The 20,159-nt window shown below is 36.3% G+C and overlaps 1 protein-coding gene across 5 annotated transcripts in view; it reads right to left on the minus strand.

The window, feature by feature from the left end:
• Positions 1-20,159, minus strand: part of PKN2 (protein kinase N2) — a 162,391-nt gene that overhangs the window by 83,797 nt on the left and 58,435 nt on the right. For all 5 annotated transcript variants that reach the window (XM_023208195.2, XM_023208180.2, XM_023208189.2 and 2 more), the window contains exon 2: positions 6,498-6,798. In XM_023208195.2, coding sequence (XP_023063963.1) covers positions 6,498-6,798 — 301 coding nt within the window. The remainder of the gene's footprint in view (positions 1-6,497; positions 6,799-20,159) is intronic.

Here is a 20,159-nt window from a genome sequence, read left to right on the forward strand (position 1 = left end):
GGTGGGGTTTGAAAATATAAGAATGGCACAAGAAAACTGAGATGAAAACAGAGACTATACACTACCCACATTATTATCTATACTTAATAAAACATAAAAAAATGTTCTTATAGTCTTCTTCAGTAATTATATACTTAAACCAAGATTCAGGAAACTGGCTCTTTCCCAAATGAGTGTTAGGTCCAACTAAGGCTTAGATTACCACTCCATTTTACAGAGATGAGTAATCTTTTTTCATAAGGTACATTTAGCCTCAGCTAACCATCACTGTAATTTCCACATATGATGACAACAATACCCCTTTAAACAATTTTTATTTCTAATCAACAAATTACATATTTATGGGGTACAATGTGATGTTTCATTACATTTATACATTGTAGAATGATCAAACTAGGCTAAGGTATCTATCACCTCAAATATTTATTTATTCACAGTGAGATTTAACAACCTTTCTTTTAGCTATTTTGAAGTATACAATACATCGCTATTAACTATAGACACCATGCTGTGTAATAGATCACCACAACTTGTTCCTCCTGTCTAAAACTTTTTAACCTGTGACCAACATCTTCCTCTTTCCCATTTACCCATCCTCTCCCTCCCCAGCTCAAGCCTCTGGTAATCAGTATTCTCTTCTACTTCGATGAGTTGGTCTTTTTAAGATTTCACACATAAGTGAGATCATTAGCTATTTGTCTTTCTGTGTCTGGTTTATTTCATTTAGCATAAGGTCCTCTAAGTTCATTCATGTTGCAAATGGCAGAATTTCCTACATCTTTAAGGCTGAATAGTATTGCATTGTATTTATATACCATGTCTTAAAAATACATTTAGCTGTTGATGGGCACTTCAGTTGTTTGGATATCTTGGCTATATAATGCTGGAATGAACATAGGAGGGCAGAAATCTCTTCGACATGCTGATTTCAATTTCTTTAAATATATACCTAGAAGAGGAATTGCTGGATTATATAATAATCCTATTTTTAGTTTTCTCAGAAACCTCCACACTGTCTTCCCAAGTGGCCATACTAATTTTACAATACCACCAACAATGCACCAGGCTTCCTTTTCTCCATATCCTCGCCAACACTTATCTTCAATTTTTTTGACAATAGCCAATCTAATAGGCATGAGGTGGTATCTCATGGTGGTTTTAATTTGCATTTCTCTGATGGCTAGAGATACTGATCATTTTTTCATATTATCTGTTGGCCATTTGTATGACTTCTTTTGATAAATGTCTACTCAGGTCCTTTGCCCATTTTTAAAATAAGATTATTTCTTTTCCTTGAATTCAGTAGTCTGAGTTCCTTATTGACCCCTTATCCAATATACAGTTTATAAATATTTTCTCCTATTCTTTGGGTTGTCTCTTCACTCTGTTGTTTCCTTTGCTGTGCAGAAGTATCCAGTTTGATGCAAACTCATTTATCTGTTTTTGCTTTGGTTGCCTCTGCTTTTATCCAAGAAATCACTGCCTTGATCAATGTCAAAGAGTTTACCCTCTATATTTTCTTCTAGCAGTTTTATAGTTTAATGACCGACATTTAAGTCTTATAAACGTATCAGGTAAGATAAAGGTATAAGGTATAAAGGTATAAGGTTTAAAGGTATAAGATATAAAGGTATTATGTATAAGGGTAAGATAAAGGTCCATTTTCATTCTTCTGCAGGTGGATATCTAGTCTTCCCAACACCATTTATTGAAGACTGTTGAGTCCCCACCATGTGTTCTTGGCAGATTTGTCAAAAATCAATTGACTTGAATTGTGTGGGTTTATTTCTGGGCTCTCTTTTCTATTCCATTGGTTAATGAGTCTATTTTTTATGTCATTACCATGTTGTTTGGATTACTATAGCTTTGTAATATTTTGCAATTGGGTAATGTGATGCTTCTAGTTTTGTTCTTTTTGCTCAAGACGGTGCAGAGTCTTTTCTGATTCCATACAAATTTTAGGATTTTTTTTTTCTAGTTCTGTGAAGAATGATGTTGGGATTTTGATACGAATTACCTTGAATCTGTAGATCACATTGGGTAGTCTGGACATTTTAACAATATTAATTCTTCCAATTCATGAACACAGAAGATTTTTCCATTTATTTGTACCATCTTCAATTTCTTTCATCAATGTTTTATACTTTTCTATACAGAGATCTTTCAATTCTTGGTTAAATTTACTAGTTATGTTTTATGCTATTAATGAGATTGTTTTCTTAATTTTGTTCTGATATTATATAGTTAGTATATAGAAATGATACTGACTTTTGTGTGCTGATTTTGTATCCTGCAACTTGACTGAATTCCTTTATTAGTTCTAACAGCTTTATGGTGGAGTCTTTAGAATTTTATACATATATGTAAGATTGTGTTGTTCACAAACAGACAATTTCACTTCTTCCTTTCCTATTTATATATCTTTTATTTCTTTTTCTTGCCTAAGTGCTCTAGCTAGGGGTTAGAGACTATGCTGAAAAGAAGTGTTGAGAGTGGGCATCCTGATCTTGTTCCTGATCTTAGAAGAAAAGCTTTCAGCTTTTCACCATTAAGTACAATGTTAATTGTGGGCTTGTCACATATAGACCGTCTTGTGTTGAGAAACATTTCTTCTATACCTAATTTGTTCACAGAATTTTTTATCATGAAACAATGCTGAATTTTCTTAAATGATTTTTCTGCTCCTATGGGGATAATCTTATGGGCAAAAATCATATGATCATCTTTAAAGTATATAGAAGATGAACAAGAAGCTCAGAGTATCATGGGCATGAGAAAATAAATAATTCATTACCTACTACTATTAAGAATGAATACATTTATTATACAAATAACTTTCTCAAACAATCAGACCTTGACATTACAATAAGTAATATTTCAGAGTTTTATAGTTTAAAAGTTCACCTGATAAAAATCCTTATTTTACAAACAATAAACTAAAGATTCAAAGAGATCATTATTACAGAGGTGAATTAAGAACAGGTCCCTGGCCAGGCGTGATGGCTCACGCCTGTAATCCCAGCACTTTGGGAAGCCAAGGTGGGCGAATCACAAGGTCAAGAGATCAAGACTATCCTGGCCAACATGATGAAACCCTGCCTCTACTAAAAATACAAAAATTAGCTGGGGGTGGTGGCGTGGAGCCTGTAGTACCAGCTACTTGGGAGGCTGAGGCAGGAGGATCACTTGAAGGCGGGAGGCGGAGGTTGCAGTGAGCCGAGATTGCACCACTGCACTCTAGCCTGGTGACACAGGGAGACTCCATCTCAAAAAAAAAAAAAAAAAAAAAAAGAACAAGTCCTCTAACCACTTAGTAATGATTTATATAATGCAGATTTAAATTCTGTCCCTCTTTCCTTAAGTTATTTGTTCTGCTTACTAAGCTTACGTACCCACAAGACAACAGGAATTAGTCAAACATTTCTGTTATAAATCCACTCATACCTTTCAGAACTGAAAGCAAAGCACAATGTCCTCGAATCTTCTTGCCAGACCTAATCTAAAATAAGTTTACCTTAGTGTGCAAGGTAAAACATCTAAAATTTTATGGCAAACTGGCCTAAAATTAATGACATTAATTTTAATCCTCTATGTTGTGATTGTTGCTTTTTATGTTGTTAAGTTAGTAAAGCGGGAAAAAGAAAAAATAACTTATTACCAAGTTGTGTAAATGTGCCATTTGCAAACAGAATTTTTTTAAATAAAATAAAAATCTGACGAATTCATCAAGTCTAAACAAACTGAAGTATTAAGAAGTCACAGTATAAAGTTGTATTTCATATATCATCTGCCCTCCAATTATCTGAAATGTCAGTATTAAAAATGGTCAGTATAATAAGTTTCTGGCTTAAGTCTTTGTTTTCTAAGTTATTTAATGTTTCAAGTGTCATAATAATTAGGCTTTGATACTAATTCTAAAGACTAATATAAGATGTGGATTTGCTGGGTGTTTTTCTATTTTGAGATATAATATTCACAAGTGAACACCTACTATGTTTCAGTTTCTGTAATAAGTCTTTAAAATAGATGAGTGAACACATGTCCCTCCCCTCAAGGAGAAGACAGTTTAGTAAGTGATATAAACATGTACAGAAATATGTTACAATGCAACAATGAATGGATAAAGTAGCACAGAGAAGACAGAGCAGAAAATGTCATGGAAGGTTTTATAGTAACACCTAAAAATTGGTTTTTAAGGGTGATCAGGAATTTGATAGGACTTAAAGGAGGTAATTTCTTTATATAAAACACTAGGAAAGACAAATTCAATCTAAAGTGATAGAAGATGGATCAGTGAGTGGGTTCCTATGGCCAGGGTTGGGGATCATGGTTTAGCTGGGAAGGAATATATGAGAACCACTGAAGTGATGAAAATGTTCTGGATCGATTGTAGAGATGGTTAGCTGGGTGCACACACACATTTATTAAAAATCATTAAATCATGTACTTAAAATATGTGCATTCTGTCATATGTAATTTATACTTCAATAAACTTAATTTATTTTTTTTTTTGAGACAGAATTGCTCTCTGTTGCCCAGGCTGGAGTGCAGTGGCACGATCTTGGCTCAACACAACCTCCGCTTCCTGGGTTCAAGAAATTTTCAGGCCTCAGCCTCCTGAGTAGCTGGAACTACAGGCACATGCCACCACGTCAACTAATTTTTATATTTTTAGTAGAGACAGGGTTTCACCATGTTGGCCTGGCTAGTCTTGAACTCCTGGCCTCAAGTGATCTGCCTGCCTTGGCTTCCCAAAGTGCTAGGATTACAGGCATGAGCCACTGTGCCCCGCCACAGTAAAGTTAACTTTTACAAAAGGAATGGGGAAACCAAATGGGCTCCTCGTGTTGATAAAACTCTTCTATATTCCAGTGAATCACAAGGTAGTTACCAGTATTCTGTGAGGAGGAAAATTTCTCTAAATAAACAGAGTTTAAAGCTCCAGTGCTGTTTCTTATTTTAGACTGCTCTTAAAGATGTAACAGGCAAAAAAAAAAAAAAAAAAAAAAAAAAATGTAGAGTTCCATGGAACAGGCTATTTCTAAGTTTATATAATATTACTAAAAACAGCATTTTCGTAATACATTATTTCCCATTTATTAACATAATTATTGAGTGTGTAAGAATACTAGATGAAGAGCTGAAGGGTTCTTTTTAACTAGATTGGTGATTCTGAAAAAATTAATTTATATCTTTGGGATTATTTCAATCTAAAATTAGAAGGTGGGTTTCCTATTACTTCTTTCATTTTAAAGTTTCAATTATTCTTACAAGGTTGAAATCTCTACAAAGACAGCCTCCTAACAAAAGCCCTAAAACCCAGATGTTGAAAGTGATGTCGAAAACCAAGTTTTAACAAGAACATTAAATATCAGTAGCGTTTTCTGCAACTTTTGAGATGGTAAATATTTAAGGTTCTTAGCCAAATTTATGTATTTTCTTAATCAAAATCAAAATTACTTACATCTATTATTTATTAGCTAATCACACAGGTTCTTCTAAATTTTCTACCATGCTATAGCTATATTACTCTATACACTCTCATACTCTTTTTCTTTGCAAACAAAAAAATTGACAGTTATAGAGATTGATAATGTCTTGAGACCTTGAACCAAATGCAAATATCCTTGCAATTATTATTGCAAGGATAAGACCAAATGTATCTTACATAAGTTTTTGTATAAAAAGTTAAAGAAAGACTATACATACTGATGGGTGAATATTGGCACAAACATAGAATTTTTTTATCTGGAAGGATATACAACAAAAAGTAATGTTACCTTTAAGGAGACAGTCTAAGAAAGAAAGAGGTGGTTTTTAAATTTTTACTTTCTGTACCATTAAAAAAATTCCAACATAAATATTAATTCTATTGTTTAAAAATTATGTTTTTACATTGAAATCATAGGTTATATTTTCCCTTTTATTTTCTATACTTAAAGAAAATAAAAGTAATGTGTAACAGTTTTTTCTATTGTTTTTCTTTGTGAACATATATAGTGTTTTTTTTTTTGAACACCATGCCTAGTAGTTCAGTTGTTAATTCAGTTGCTTAAGAGCCCAAAGAATGAAGGCCATAGGTCTGATTAATTACATCTGCAAAGAATAAAACCATCTCTTGTTCAAAGAACACAGTTTTAATTTTAAGTCAGCTGGCAAACTTGTGCTGTTGATTACAGGATAAATCAGGTAAGAGCATGTGATTGACTCAATACAAAACATTAATACTGGAGACTCATTCTAAGTAATGTCCTACCAACAGACAGTAAGAGAGAATACATTAGGGTTATTAAATTCTAACTAAACATTTCAATTTCCATACCTATCAACTTCTGCCCTTCTGAACAGAATATAAATAAGACCTTAACCAAAAGAGAAAAGTCTGTGTACTTTCAGAAAAGCTAAAAACTATTCATGTACCAAAACTTACTATTTTCTAAAAAGATACATTTTTTAAAAAATATATCATATAAACATCAAATAAAGCACTACTATACCTGTAATATCTTCTGGATCTGATACAACAATATGTGCATTTAATTCCTGTAGCTTGTGATGAAGTTCTTCTAATTTTTTATTTGATTTTTTCAAAATGTTGTCTACGTAAGCCAAACTTTTTTTATCTGTTGTGACTTTCCTCAGATTTTCAGCTCCTTCTTTGATTTTCAGTTCTTTCCTTATTTCTCTCTTAATTCGATCCTTGATATCATCCAATTTCTGTTGCACCACTGTATCTGAAAAGTCTAATTTTTGAACAGCACTCACATTCTCAGAAAACGGAAGACTTCGGGAATCCCCCTACAGAAAAAAATAAACATACAAATGTGGGAGTTTAGGAGAGTTGGCTGCTCAGTAAATATGCAGTGTTTTCAGCCTAAGAGAGTCTTTCTTGATTACATTACATTTAACTATATTTATCTCCTTAATAAGCAACAGACCAACTACTTATTGACTTTTATTATAACCACACAAAATAATAAATTCAAGAACTCACTGGCCACTCACTAAATAGCATTACTTGACAAATAGATTTATATTAAAATAAAGTGAACACAACACATCTACACACAAAGGCTGTGTAAAGATAGCGGATTTTGGTATCTTAGGAACCCACGTTAGATCCCAACCCCTACACTGTGAACCTTGGGCAAGTTACTTAACTTTTCAAATACTCAGTTTTAATAGTCTACAAAATCTAAATAATAATAGTGGCCACCTTTTAGAGATATTGTGATAATTCACAAATATTGTAAATGAAGTTCTAAATACAAGTACTGGATCACTGTAGTCACTTAATAAATAAAAAGTATTATTAAATTCTATAGGTAAACACTAAAAGCCCAGACTTCATCACTACACAATATATTCATGTAACAAAACTGCACTTGTATCCCTTAAATTTATACAAATAAAAAAATTCAATACGTGAGTAATTTTATCTTCTGTAAGACACTTCTTAAAAATAATACTGGCAAAATAGATACCCTTATGACCACTTTTTAGTTAATAAATTAAATGTACTAGGGCTTGGGAAAACTATATTCAGAACTCCATTTATACAGTTGTTATTTGGTATGTGTGGAAGGCTGGTTCCAGGATCCCACTATATACCACAATCTAAAGATGCCCAAATCACTTATATAAAATGGTTTAGTATTTGCATATAATCTAAATACACACCCCATACTTTACTCTCTAATTATTTATAATACACAATACAAGTGGTAAGTAAATAGTTGCTATGCTGTATTATTTGTATTATTTTTAGTTAATTTGTTATTTTTCCCTAATACTTTCAATCTGCAAATGGTTGAATCTGCAGATGAAGAATCCACAGATATGAACGGCCAACTGTCTATTTCAAGACGAAGTACATCAATTGGTAATTTGGTTGACTCACTACAAAAGCATCACTACTTGAGAACACCTCTAAACTGTGTTCTATTGATGGAAGCTAAGACAATACACAGCACAGTCATTTTAAAATGAAAATCCAATTAGTTAAGAACAGCTAATCTACATTTACAACAACCAAAGTTATGTTCTAGCTATTTCTATATCATTTACTGTTTCAAAGTCTATTACTATAATACCATTGGATTTAAAATGTTTAAATTCTGAAACACAAGAAACCACAGATAAAGGTTACCTCTGGGGAGCGGACTTGAGTTATGAAGGACATGGAAAAGAAAAAGAAACACTGCAGCCTTTTTGTACCTTGAATCACAGACCTCATTAATTCAAAGATATTCTTTAATTTTTTGAGAATTCCTTATACCCATATAAATAAGTTGATGCGAATACTTTCTACATTCATTCTTAATTTCTAAAAATTATGTATCATGCAAAATAGTGAAAAAGGTGAGCCAATGGGTGATATGGGATCTAGTCTTCGTTTTCATATCAATTCACCTTATGCCTGCAGGTGTATTATGCAAAATATGAAGTAGTTGATTAGCTGATTTCTATAAATCTCTCTTTTTTTTTTTTGGTAGAGATGGGATTTTGCCATGTTGTCCAGGCTGATCTCAAACTCCTGGCCTAAGTGATCCTCCCACCTTGACCTCCCAAAGTGCTGGGTTTATAGGCATGAATCACATGCCTCGCCTGTTTCTAGCTAAGAATTCCTTTGAAACTCCAACAAAAAACAGTACAAAGAAAATTTAATGTTGTTATATATAATTACCAGGTTCCATGGATCCTAGGTTAAGAATTCCTAAAATAGGTAATGTGCACCTGTTAGAAATTATATTTCTGACCTGTCACCCTACAGATAAACAATGATCTTCTACCTGAGCCAAAATACTGTCTAGATTTTTCAGTATTTATAATGGAATATAAGTCCTACGATCCATTTGGCTTCCAAAGTTTAAGTGTCTACCCTTGGCTAGTTGTCAAAAACACTAGCACATATCTATTGTCAAAGAATAAAATCCCAAATTCCTATTGTCTAGTTTCAGGTAAAGTGGACTGAGGCAAAAAATGCTTAGATAAAAAAATAGTTTAAGCCAGTTCCATTCCTCCAAATATTTTTGTTTCAATCCTTACACATTCATCAGAAAACACTTTATGAACCGCTTTCACAGATTTGTTCTTTAATATTATGTACAAAGCCAGAGGTCTGCAAAATTTCTTTGTTCATGATACTCTTAGTATCTCAGGAAATTATTCCTTATTTCTCACAGGCCAGAAGAAATACCTAACAGTTTCCTTTACTGCCTACTTCAACTGCCATTTCTTTGCACTTTGTTCCTTAAACTCCAATTGTATCAAATTATAAAACTTTACTTCAAGAAATCATCTCTCTTGGTTCAGCCACTAAGCATGCTGCACCTTTGGTATGCACCATCTCTCCTTTCTCCTTCAGTTTATCTCTTTCAAGTCTCTTCTTGGCCCTGTTAATTTTTACTTTGTTTCAAAGATCAAGAACAACTCTTCCTGGGAAACAATTTCCCGTCCAATGCCTTTCTTTAGAATTTAGTTGAATGCCTCCTTTGTGTGCTCTGATATTGTGTATCTTATTGAAACAATTACCCCCTTTTTTATCTGATCACTCTTCAAAGACTATGAGCAATTTGAGGGCAGGGCTTATGCTTGCCAGATTATTTTTTTGTTTGTTTTTTAATGACTTGTCCATTATGTTATTTAATAGTCTCCCTTTAGAATTAAGGAAAACCTGTCACTGCTGAGGAACTCATGCTTTCCTCTATCTGATAAATAGAATTTGGAGAAGAGGCAGAGTCAAGATGGCAGAATAAGACTCTCAAGTGACTGACTCCCCACAGAAACATCAATTTGAACATGATCTATGCATGAAAGTAACTTCACAAGAGCCAAGGAACCAGATCAGAGATGACTGTATCTGGCTTTAGCATTACTAAGAAAAGATCAACTGAAGAGGGGAGGAAAGACAGAGGCGCAATGCTTGAATCACCTCTCCCCCAACTATAAGCATAGCACACAGAGAGAGAGACACAGCCCACTTGGGGTAAGGAGAAGTGACTGCAGGACTTCTGACTTGTAGCTCAGTACCGGGCCTACCGCGGTAAAACCCAACACCAGGCAGAACCCCATGGCCCTTAACCGCAGACCAAGGTACGCAGACAAGGACCCATCCTGCCACTATGTGGAAACCTGTGGCCTTAGTGTGACAGACTTGTGTCCTGGCATCTACAGTAGCCTCAGGCCATGAGTGAACTTCAGCAGCAGGAAGGCTATCGTGGTATGGGCCTGGTTGGTGCCCCGGGGATGTAGTAGTCCTGGTGGCAGGACTGGGACCCCATTATCCTTCTTCCAACCCTAGGCAGCACAGCTTGGAGACTGACTCCATCTACTGGGGGAAAAAGAGGGATATAAAAGCAGGACTTTGATCTTGACTTGGTGACAAGCCTGCCATGGTAAAACTCCACACCGGGCAAAATCTGATGTCCCACTGACCCCAAGCTGGCACCCAAAGACCGTGCCTTTGAACTCACTTCAGTGTCAGGCAGAGAGACATGGCCTCAGTGGAATGGACTCTGGGCTACATCACTATGTCTGCAGTGGCCTTGAGCCACAAATAAACCACAGCAGCAGGCAGGCCATAGTTGCATGGGTCTTGAGCATACCCCTGTGCTGTGCTTGTCTTGGCAGTTGTGGTTTTTGGGTGTGACCTAGCATTACAGTGGCCATCTGGCCACAATACTGCCTGCCCCACCTCTTCCCTCAACCCCAGGCAGCAGAGTGTGGAGACACTGATGCTTGAAAGGAGGAGAAAGGAACAGGTACCCAATGTTGTTTTGGAGCATGCCATGGTAAGGCCCAAGCACTGAGCAGAGTGACACAGTACCTAACGTGTCCTGGCCCCAGGTGGAAACTCACACACCCAGAGAGACAAACTACCCTCCAGTCTCTCCCCTAGTTGATCTGGGCCAGAACACAAACCAACTGTGAATTCACTGCAAATCTGGGCTTACAGTGCCATCTAGTGCTGAAACAGTGATAGTGGCCAAGGGCTCGGAGAACACAATAATTGCCCTGCTTAGAATTTCTGGAATAACAGGAACAATCCACCATCAGACTGTGAACGGGGAATAAACAGCTAATCCCTCAATGTTCAGATGTTGTGGCAGGCCAAAGGCATGAAGAAGACTCAGGGATCGGGCACAGTGGCTCACGCCAACAACTGGGAGGCTGAGGTAGGTGGATTACCTGAGGTCAGGAGTTTAAGACCAGTCTGTCCAACATGGTAAAACCCTATCTCTACTAAAAATATAAAAATTAGCCAGCAGTGGTAGTACATGCCTGTAATCTCAGCTACTCAGGAGGCTGAGGTTGGAGAACCGCTTTGAACCTGGGAGGCAGAGGCTGCAGTGAGCCAAGATTGCTCCACTGCACTCGAGCCTAGGCAACAAAGTGAGTAGAGACTCTGTCTCAAAGAAAAATTTTAAGAAAGTATTTAGGAACCACAATTTCATGAAACAAACAAAATAAGGCACCAGGAAACAACCCTCAAGTGATGGAGATGTGTGATGTCTCAGAGAATTCAAAATAGCTGTTTCAAGGAAACTCAATGAACTTCAATAAAGCACAGGGGAAGAATTCAGTGATTTATCAGAGAAACTTGAGAGATTAAACAAACTGAAATCCTGGAGCTCAAAAATACAGTGAACAAAATGAAGAATGCAATAGAGAATATCAACAGCAGAATCTATCAAATAGAAAAATCTGAGCTTGAAGACAAGCTGTTTGAAAACACATAGGTGGAGGAGAAACAATTTTAAAAGGGGTAAAAGGGAATGAAGAAAGTTTACAGAACCATGCGACGGTATCAAAAGAGCAAATATTTGGGTTACTGGGCTTCAAGAGGGAATTGAGAATGACAAAGGGGTAGAAAGCTTATTCAAAGAGATACTAACACAAAACTTCCCAAAACTAGAGAAAGATACAAATATCTAGGTATAGAAAGGTCAAAAGTTACCAATCAGATACAACCCAAATAAGGCTACCCCAAGAAATATTATAATCAAATTCTCAAAGATCAAAGACAAAAAGATTTTAAAAGCAACAAAAGAGGCAAGTAACATATACGGAAGTTCCAATCTGTCTGGCAATAGATTTCTCAGTAGAAACCTTGTAAGTCAGGATGAGTAAGATGATATATTCAAATTGCTAAAGAAAAGGAAAGGTTGGGGGTGGGGGGGGGGGAGCGGGGGGGGGGATGTCAACCAAGAATACTGTACCCAGGACAGCTATCCTTTAGAAATAAAGCAGAGATAAAGACTTTGCCAGACAAATGAAAGCTAAGAGAATTTATCATCATCAGATATGTCTTACAAGAAATGTCAAAAAAAAAAAAAGGCCAGGAACAATGGTTCACACCCGTAATCTCAGCACTTTGAGTGGCCAAGGTGGAAGGACTGCTTGAGCTCAGGAATTCAAGGCCTTGGGTGGCATATCAAGACTTTGACTCTACTAAAAATGAAAATTAAAAAATCAGCTGGCTGTGGTGGCGTGTGGCTGTAGTCCCAGATACTTGGGAGGCTGGGGTGGAGGATCATTCAAGTCCAGGAGATCAAGACTGCAGTGAGCCATGATCACACACTGCCCTCTAGCCTGCAGGACAGAATGAGACCCTGTCTCAAACATACAAGCAAACAAAAAATGCTAAAAACAGTTCTTCAAATGAAGAAAGGGAGTCTGACGTGTAACAAGAAAACTTTTTTTTTTTTTTTTTTTTTTGAGACGGAGTCTCGCTCTGTCGCCCAGGCTGGAGTGCAGTGGCCAGATCTCAGCTCACTGCAAGCTCCGCCTCCCAGGTTTACGCCATTCTCCTGCCTCAGCCTCCCGAGTAGCTGGGACTGCAGGCGCCCGCCACCTCGCCTGGCTAGGTTTTTTTGTATTTTTTAGTAGAGACAAGGTTTCACCGTGTTAGCCAGGATGGTCTCGATCTCCTGACCTTGTGATCCGCCCGTCTCGGCGTCCCAAAGTGCTGGGATTACAGGCTTGAGCCACCGCGCCTGGCCAAGAAAACATCTTAAAGGTATAAAACTCACTAGTAAGTATACTGGAAGACAGAATACTGTAATACTATAAATGTGGTACATAAACCACTTACATCTTTAATTATGAAGGCTGAAGACAAAACTATTAAAATAGTAACTATTTTAATTTGCCAAGAGATGGGCAATTTAAGATGTAAAATGGGACATCAAAAATTACAAATGTGGGAGAAAATGGAGTTAAAATGTAGAGCTTGTTTTTTATTTCTTTTCCTATCTTTATAATCAAAGTTGGGTTGCTATCAGTTTAAAATATCTCATTTTAAGATTTTTTTTCATAAGCTTCATGGTAACTGCAAAGTAAAAAACCTATAAGAAATACACCAAAAATAACAGGCAAACCATCAAAACACATTACTAGAGAAAATCACCTAACCATAAAGAAAGACAGCTAGAGACCATAAACAGCTAAAGCAATGCAGAGCAAAAAGAACATAGCTGGAGGCATCATACTCCTTGACTTCAAAACACACTACATAGCTACAGTAATCAAAACAGCAAGGTACTGGTATAAAAAAGACACAGAGATCAATGGAACAGAAGACAGCCCAGAAATAAATCCATACATCTACAGTTTATTAATTCTTGACAAAGGTGCCAAGTACACTCAATGGGGAAAGCGCAATAAGTGGTGTTGGGAAAACTGGATATCCACATCAGAAGAATGAAATTAGATTCTTACCTCTCACCACAGGCAAAACTCAACTCAAAATGGATTAAAGACTTAAATGTTAAGACCCTGAACTACAAAATTACAAGAAGAAAACATGGGGGAAATATAGGGGAAAGCTCCATGTCACTGGTCTAGGCAAGTATATTTTGCACAAAACCTGAAAGGCACGGGCAACAAAAGCAAAAACAGTTTGAGCATTCTAAATCCAAAACTCTAAAATGCTCCAAAATCTTTTTTTTTTTTTTTAAAGATAGGGTCTCACTCTGTTACCCAGGCTGGAGTGCAGTGGTACAATCATTGCTCATTAGCAACCTTGAAATATTGGACTCAAGTGATCCTCCCACCTTAGCCTCCAAGTAGCTAAGACTACAGGTGTGCTCCACTATGCCTAGCTAATTTTTATTTTTTGTAAAGACAGGGTCTTGCTACGTTGCCCAGGCTGGTCTTGAACTGATGGCATCAAGTGATCCTCCTGCCTTAACTCCCGCAAATTGTTAGGATTATAGGCGTGAGTTATGAAACCTTTTGATTGCCAACATGATACTCAAACTAAATGCTTATTGGAACATTTTGAATTTTCAATATTTCAATTTGGAATGCTCAACCAGTAATTATAATGCAAATATTCCAGAACCTGAGAAAAAATCCAAAATCCAAAATCCTCTGGTTGTAAGCATTTCAGATACAGGATACTTAACCTGTACAGACAAATGGAATTGTATCAAACTAAAAATCTTCTGCATAATTAAGGTGACAATCAACAGAGCAAGGATGCCAGTCATAGATTGGAAGAATACATTTACAAACTACACAACTGATAAAGGGTTAATATCCAAATATAAAGACCTCAAGCACTCAGTAACAAACAAATAACCTGATCAAAAAATGGGCAAAAGGCCTGCTAGACATTTCTCCAAAAAAGAACATACAAACAGCCCACAGGTGTATGAAAAAATGTTCAACATCACTAATCATCAAAAAATACAAGTCAAAATGATATCACCTCACTCTAGTTAGAATAGGTACTCTCAAAAAAATCAAAAGATAGCAGGTGTTGATGAGGGTATGGATAAAAGGGAACCCTTATACACTGCTGGTGGGAATGTACAGACATTATGGAAAACAGCATGGAAGGATGCTCAAAATATTTTAAACAGAACTACCATATAATCCAGTAATCCCACTACTGGGTATATATATCCAAAGAAAATGAAATCAGTATGTTTTAGATATCTGCACTCCTATGTTTATTACAGCATTATTCACAATAGCCAAGATATGGAATCAACCTAAATGTCTATCAAAGAGAAGAACTATTTTTATGTTTCTTGTTACATATTCCCAACTTTTTCATACCCATTAGCCCATCTTTCCCTATCCCTTTATCCCCGCTCCCCTCTCGTCCTCTCATAACTACCATTCTACTCTCTACCTCTATGAGAACAACCGTTTAGATTCCACCTATGAGTGAGATCATGTGGTATTTGTCTTTCTGTGCCTGGCTTAGTGTCTTCTAGGTACATTCATATCATCTGAAATGACAAGATTACATTATTTATGACTGAATAATAATCTATTGTGTATATATACTATATTTTCTTTATCCACTTACCAGACTTCATTTAAAAAGTTGGGAATATAAAACAAGAAATGTAAAAATAGTGTTTCTCTTTGACCTAGCATTCTAATTCTAGAAATCTAACCTAAGATAATAATTAGAAATTTTTGTTATATAGAATGGTCAATTCGATAATTTTAAAATTAATCAATAATGTGTGCAATGCACTGTATTGGGCACAGACAGACTTCCTTACAAAGCTTACAAATATCAGGGCTTTAAACCAACTTTAGAAAAGAGCAAGTTCAGGATGCTACTTAAGTGTCTTAACAAAAGAATTTCAAGTCAGCTAGGGAATAAAGAAAGGTTTCCCTTATTTATGCCCTTGATTAGTTAACAGTAGTATATGCAGCTGATATATTGCTGCGTAAACATACTTTTATTTCAAGTTATGTTAAAAATAAGAACTTTAAAAGTAGAGGGAAAGATAAATTAGGAGGGATTTCCATTTCATTTTTCAAAGTTTTCCATGTTTTCTCTATTTTTTTGACAATAAAATTTTCTCCACTTTTTTTTTTTATCTTGTCTAATAAGGAAAACGACATTATTTAAAAGAGACCAAAAGAACCAAAGTAATATTAACTTTATTTCAATTTTGGAAAATGTAAAAGCTTATAATCATATCTTATACTACATTATATCTGCTACTTAACCTTGCCCCTTTCATTCAACACAATTTTCTACCATAAGGGACCAAACTACAGACTACACAGTCCATTGTAATTAAATTACCTCATGTGCCAGTCAAGTATTTCAAATACACAAATGTGATAATATGTATTTGGTAAATACAACTTTTACTTTAGAAAATAATGAAATTCTTATTTTTAGACCCAAACATAAACAGACATTTTCAATTTAATATACTTCAACAAACTCAAAGTAAAGTTAAGAAAAACACTGAAATAAGAATAAGACCGGATTCAAAGAACAAAATGAAAATGGACTATCACTTGAGACCAAGTTCTTCATTTAGGGAGAGACAGGAGAGGATGTTTACTCCTCATTGGTCCAGTTCCCAGAGAAGTGAAAAAGCTGTTACTCTCTCTACATTTCAGAAATATAAAACAGTCTGACCTGATAGATGCCAAGAAATGTCAGAGTACCCATAAAAACTCACTGGATACAATGATTCATATACTATGTTAGCTAGAAGGAATTTCAAAAACCACTTAGTCTAACTTTCTTGATTTTAGTTTTGGGGAAAGCATGCTTAAAAGAGCTAAGCAACGAACTGTCAGAGATCTGGCTGGGTTCAGCTTACTAGTCTTCTGACTCCTGGTAAATTGCTTTCTTATTTACTCCATACTACCTTCTTAGAGGGGCCCCCTGAAACACCCACTTATCTATATTTGAACTACATCTTGACCAGACTGATTTGCATTAATTAATAGATATTACCGGCCTTAAGTCAGGGATATTGGCAGAACACATTTCTTCTTCTCTAATTTCACCCTAATCCAACATTCTGTGCCTCAAAAGGAGAGTGCTCTCAACTAGAAAGCAAGAAACCAATTCAAACACAAGCCAAGTGCACTGGCTATGCAATTCAAGCATATTATTCTGTCTATCTATACCTGTTTGCTCATCTATCTTTTGGTTTTCCTATCATACAGGGTTTAAAACAAAAAAAAAAAACTTTATTTATTCAAAACATGCATTGAGTTCTAGGCAATGAAATATAAAAAGATAAAAATGACCTGATCCTTCTTTCTTTCTGGTATTCACTTTATTAAAGAAGACAGACATGAAAACCAAATATAATTTAAAAGAGCAGCAAAGGCTTCACACAAATGTAGGCCATATTGTGTTTTTTGTTTCTTTGTTTTGAACAGGAGGCTCAGTTTGAATGTTGTGTTATGGAAAAAATGAAGCATTTGGCATCAGAATGACCATGTATAAATTCTGATACTGCAATCATGCTAAAGCTTCGATTTCCTCATCTGTGAAATGGAATTATTATAACTGCCTGACCATATTATTTTTAAGTCTCATAATGTCCATGTCCACTGCAAAAATATGCTTTCATAGCAACAGTACAGTTTCTGGCACGTAGTTGGTACTGAAGCAGGTAGCGCTGGGTGCCTACATAATACCATCCTCCTATTATCCTCACTTAAAAAACAACAACAAAAAAGAAAACCTCCCATTTTGTTAGATGCAACCATGTGTACAGCTAAAATTCTCACTTCACCAGGCTCTCCTGCAGCTAGAAGTAACCATATTACCACATTTCATCAAAGAAAACTAAGCCGAGGATTTTGATACAAGCTTTTACTTCTCCTTTTCTTTTTGCCTGGAATGCAGACCCAAGACCTGAAAGTACAGCAGTCATCTTGTAACAATGAGGAACAAAGAGGACAAAACCCAATACACTAAGGATAGCAGAGCAGAAAGAGAGAGAGTCTGGTTCCCTGATGGCCTTACTGGGCACTGCTACACAAGCCCTAGACTGGCTACCCTTATACTTCTTGTTTCAGATGGAAAATAAATCCCTAATTGATTAAGGCAAGATCATATAGGGCCCTGTAGGCCAATATAAAGACTTTGGTTTTTATTTTGAATGAAATGGAAACTCAAGGCAGGGTTTCAGCAAAGAAATGATATAGTCCGACCTGTGTTAAGAAATAATAGATTCAAGGAAGGCAGGGAAACATGTTGTGAAGCTATGGTAGAGTGTTACAAAATGGCCTCAAGTGAATCCTGCCTCTCTGCATTCACAACCTTCCACACTGACTCTGGGGTAGTCTTCTGAGGGACTCTCACTGAAGTGACATTCTACTGATGTATAGGAGTTCCAAGTACAGGCTTCAAGAGAGCTCATAGCTTGTTTTTGCTCTTAAAAACCAACTGCTATGTAAAGAAGTCCAAACTATTCTGCTTGAAAGAGAGACAACATGGAAGATGAGAGAAACCATATGGAAAGAGACTATGTGTATGAGAACAAAAGCTTTCCAGCTGTTCTAGCCTTTCCAGCTGAGGCACCAGACATGTGAGTGAAGCCACAGTAGGCATTCCAGTCCAGCTTAGCCACCAGCTGAATACAGCTGCGTAAGTGAGTCCAGTTGAGATCAGGAAAAGAAACACCTAGTATCCCCAAAGACTCTTGAGATGAGTTTGCTATGCTGCAACAGACACATAATAAAGAGGCTATTGTACTAATCCAGGCAAGAAATGATGATAGTTCTAAGCAGTCTTTTCAAATACAATTATTATCAATTAATTTCTGTGGACTTCTACTGGATAACAACTGCAACAACTGAATTTAAAAGATGGGGATGTTGGCCAGGAGCAGTGGCTCATGCCTGTAATCCCAACACTTTGGGAGGACGAGGCAGGTGGATCACCTGAGGTCAGGAGTTCAAGACCAGCCTGGCCAACATGGAGAAACCCCATCTCTACTAAAAATACAAAATTAGCCGGGCATGGTGGCATATGCCTGTAATCCCAGCTACTCGGTAGGCTAAGGCAGAAGAATCGCTTGAACCCAGGAGGCGGAGGTTGTGGTGAGCCAAGATCGTGTCACTGCACTCCAGCCTGGGCACAAGAGTGAAATTCCGTCTAAAAAAAAAAAAAAAGGATGGGATGTTAGTAACATTATCACTGGACATTGGATATAGACTTGTGGGGGGAAAAAAGACATGATCTATATTAAGCTAAATATGAGTTCATAATAATGTCTCCAACTTGAATCTATCAGAACACAGATCATTCTAGCCTCCTCCTTTTGCTTATCTGTAAATCCCAACTCCAACAGTGAGAAACCTGGCTCCTACCATCTACCATCCATTTACTAAATCACTCAGTTCCAGTAAAATGCATAGAAGGATCAGAATTGTTAACCCATGCCCCCATGGGAAACAACTTTATCAACTAAAGTACAGTAGTTACATGGTTATCTATTTTTCTGTAAATCTAAACCTGTTCAAGAATAAAGTCCATTAAAAAACAAAAACAAAATAACCCTTACACTCAGGAGTGTATGTCTAGTGAGAAGACAGACATAGATAAGCAAACCACAATTAAAAATTTTGGTAACTGCAAAGAATGAAAAGCCTGCTTGTAATTTAGGTTAAAATATCAAGAAAAGTAGTATTTATTTTCCTTCTCCAGGAAAGTAGTAGTTATTGAGACCTGAGAGATGACTGAGTTATCCAAAAGGGGAAAAAGAAACATGTGCCTGCTTGAAGAACCAAAACAAAAATTAGAACTGTCAAATTTCTGGTTCTTGACAAGATTGAATAGGCTTGTATCTCTACACTCTAGCTCAGGTAAATTCAACTAAACATCCTGGACTTAATACAGCAGAGAAGGTAGAAAGGAAAAAACAGACCAGTTAGGAACTTCAGGTCTTGAGGAAGACAAGATATGAATTCTCTGGGTTTTCCTTTAACAGACTTCTCTGGATTGTGCCAGAAGTCTGTAACCTAAAACCAATGAATTAAAAAAAAAAAAAAAAAGTCCCAAGAAAAACCTGCTTTCTTTAGCCAAATAACTGCAAAACAGGGCAGCCCAGTAGGACAGAAATCTTTTTGACAATATCAACCCTACCCCAGCCAGGCATCTCAGATGCCTCCTACCTTGCTATGTTAGAGGGTATTGAGTGGGGATCTGGACTTCCCATCTGGCACCAGTCAGTGGTTCAGGTTAGTATTTTCAAGTTGGAAGAAAAAAGTGTAGAGTAAACTGGAAGATTTCTACACTTGACCTATGTGGAGAATGTCAATACTAATAATCTGATAAATTACACATGCATATTATAATACCCAAAGGAACCACAAAACAAATAAAAAAAGAGTGATATACAGAGAAGTACTATAAGAAATCA

Source organism: Piliocolobus tephrosceles, chromosome 1 (assembly GCF_002776525.5).
Source record: "Piliocolobus tephrosceles isolate RC106 chromosome 1, ASM277652v3, whole genome shotgun sequence".
Taxonomy (NCBI): Eukaryota; Metazoa; Chordata; class Mammalia; order Primates; family Cercopithecidae; genus Piliocolobus; species Piliocolobus tephrosceles.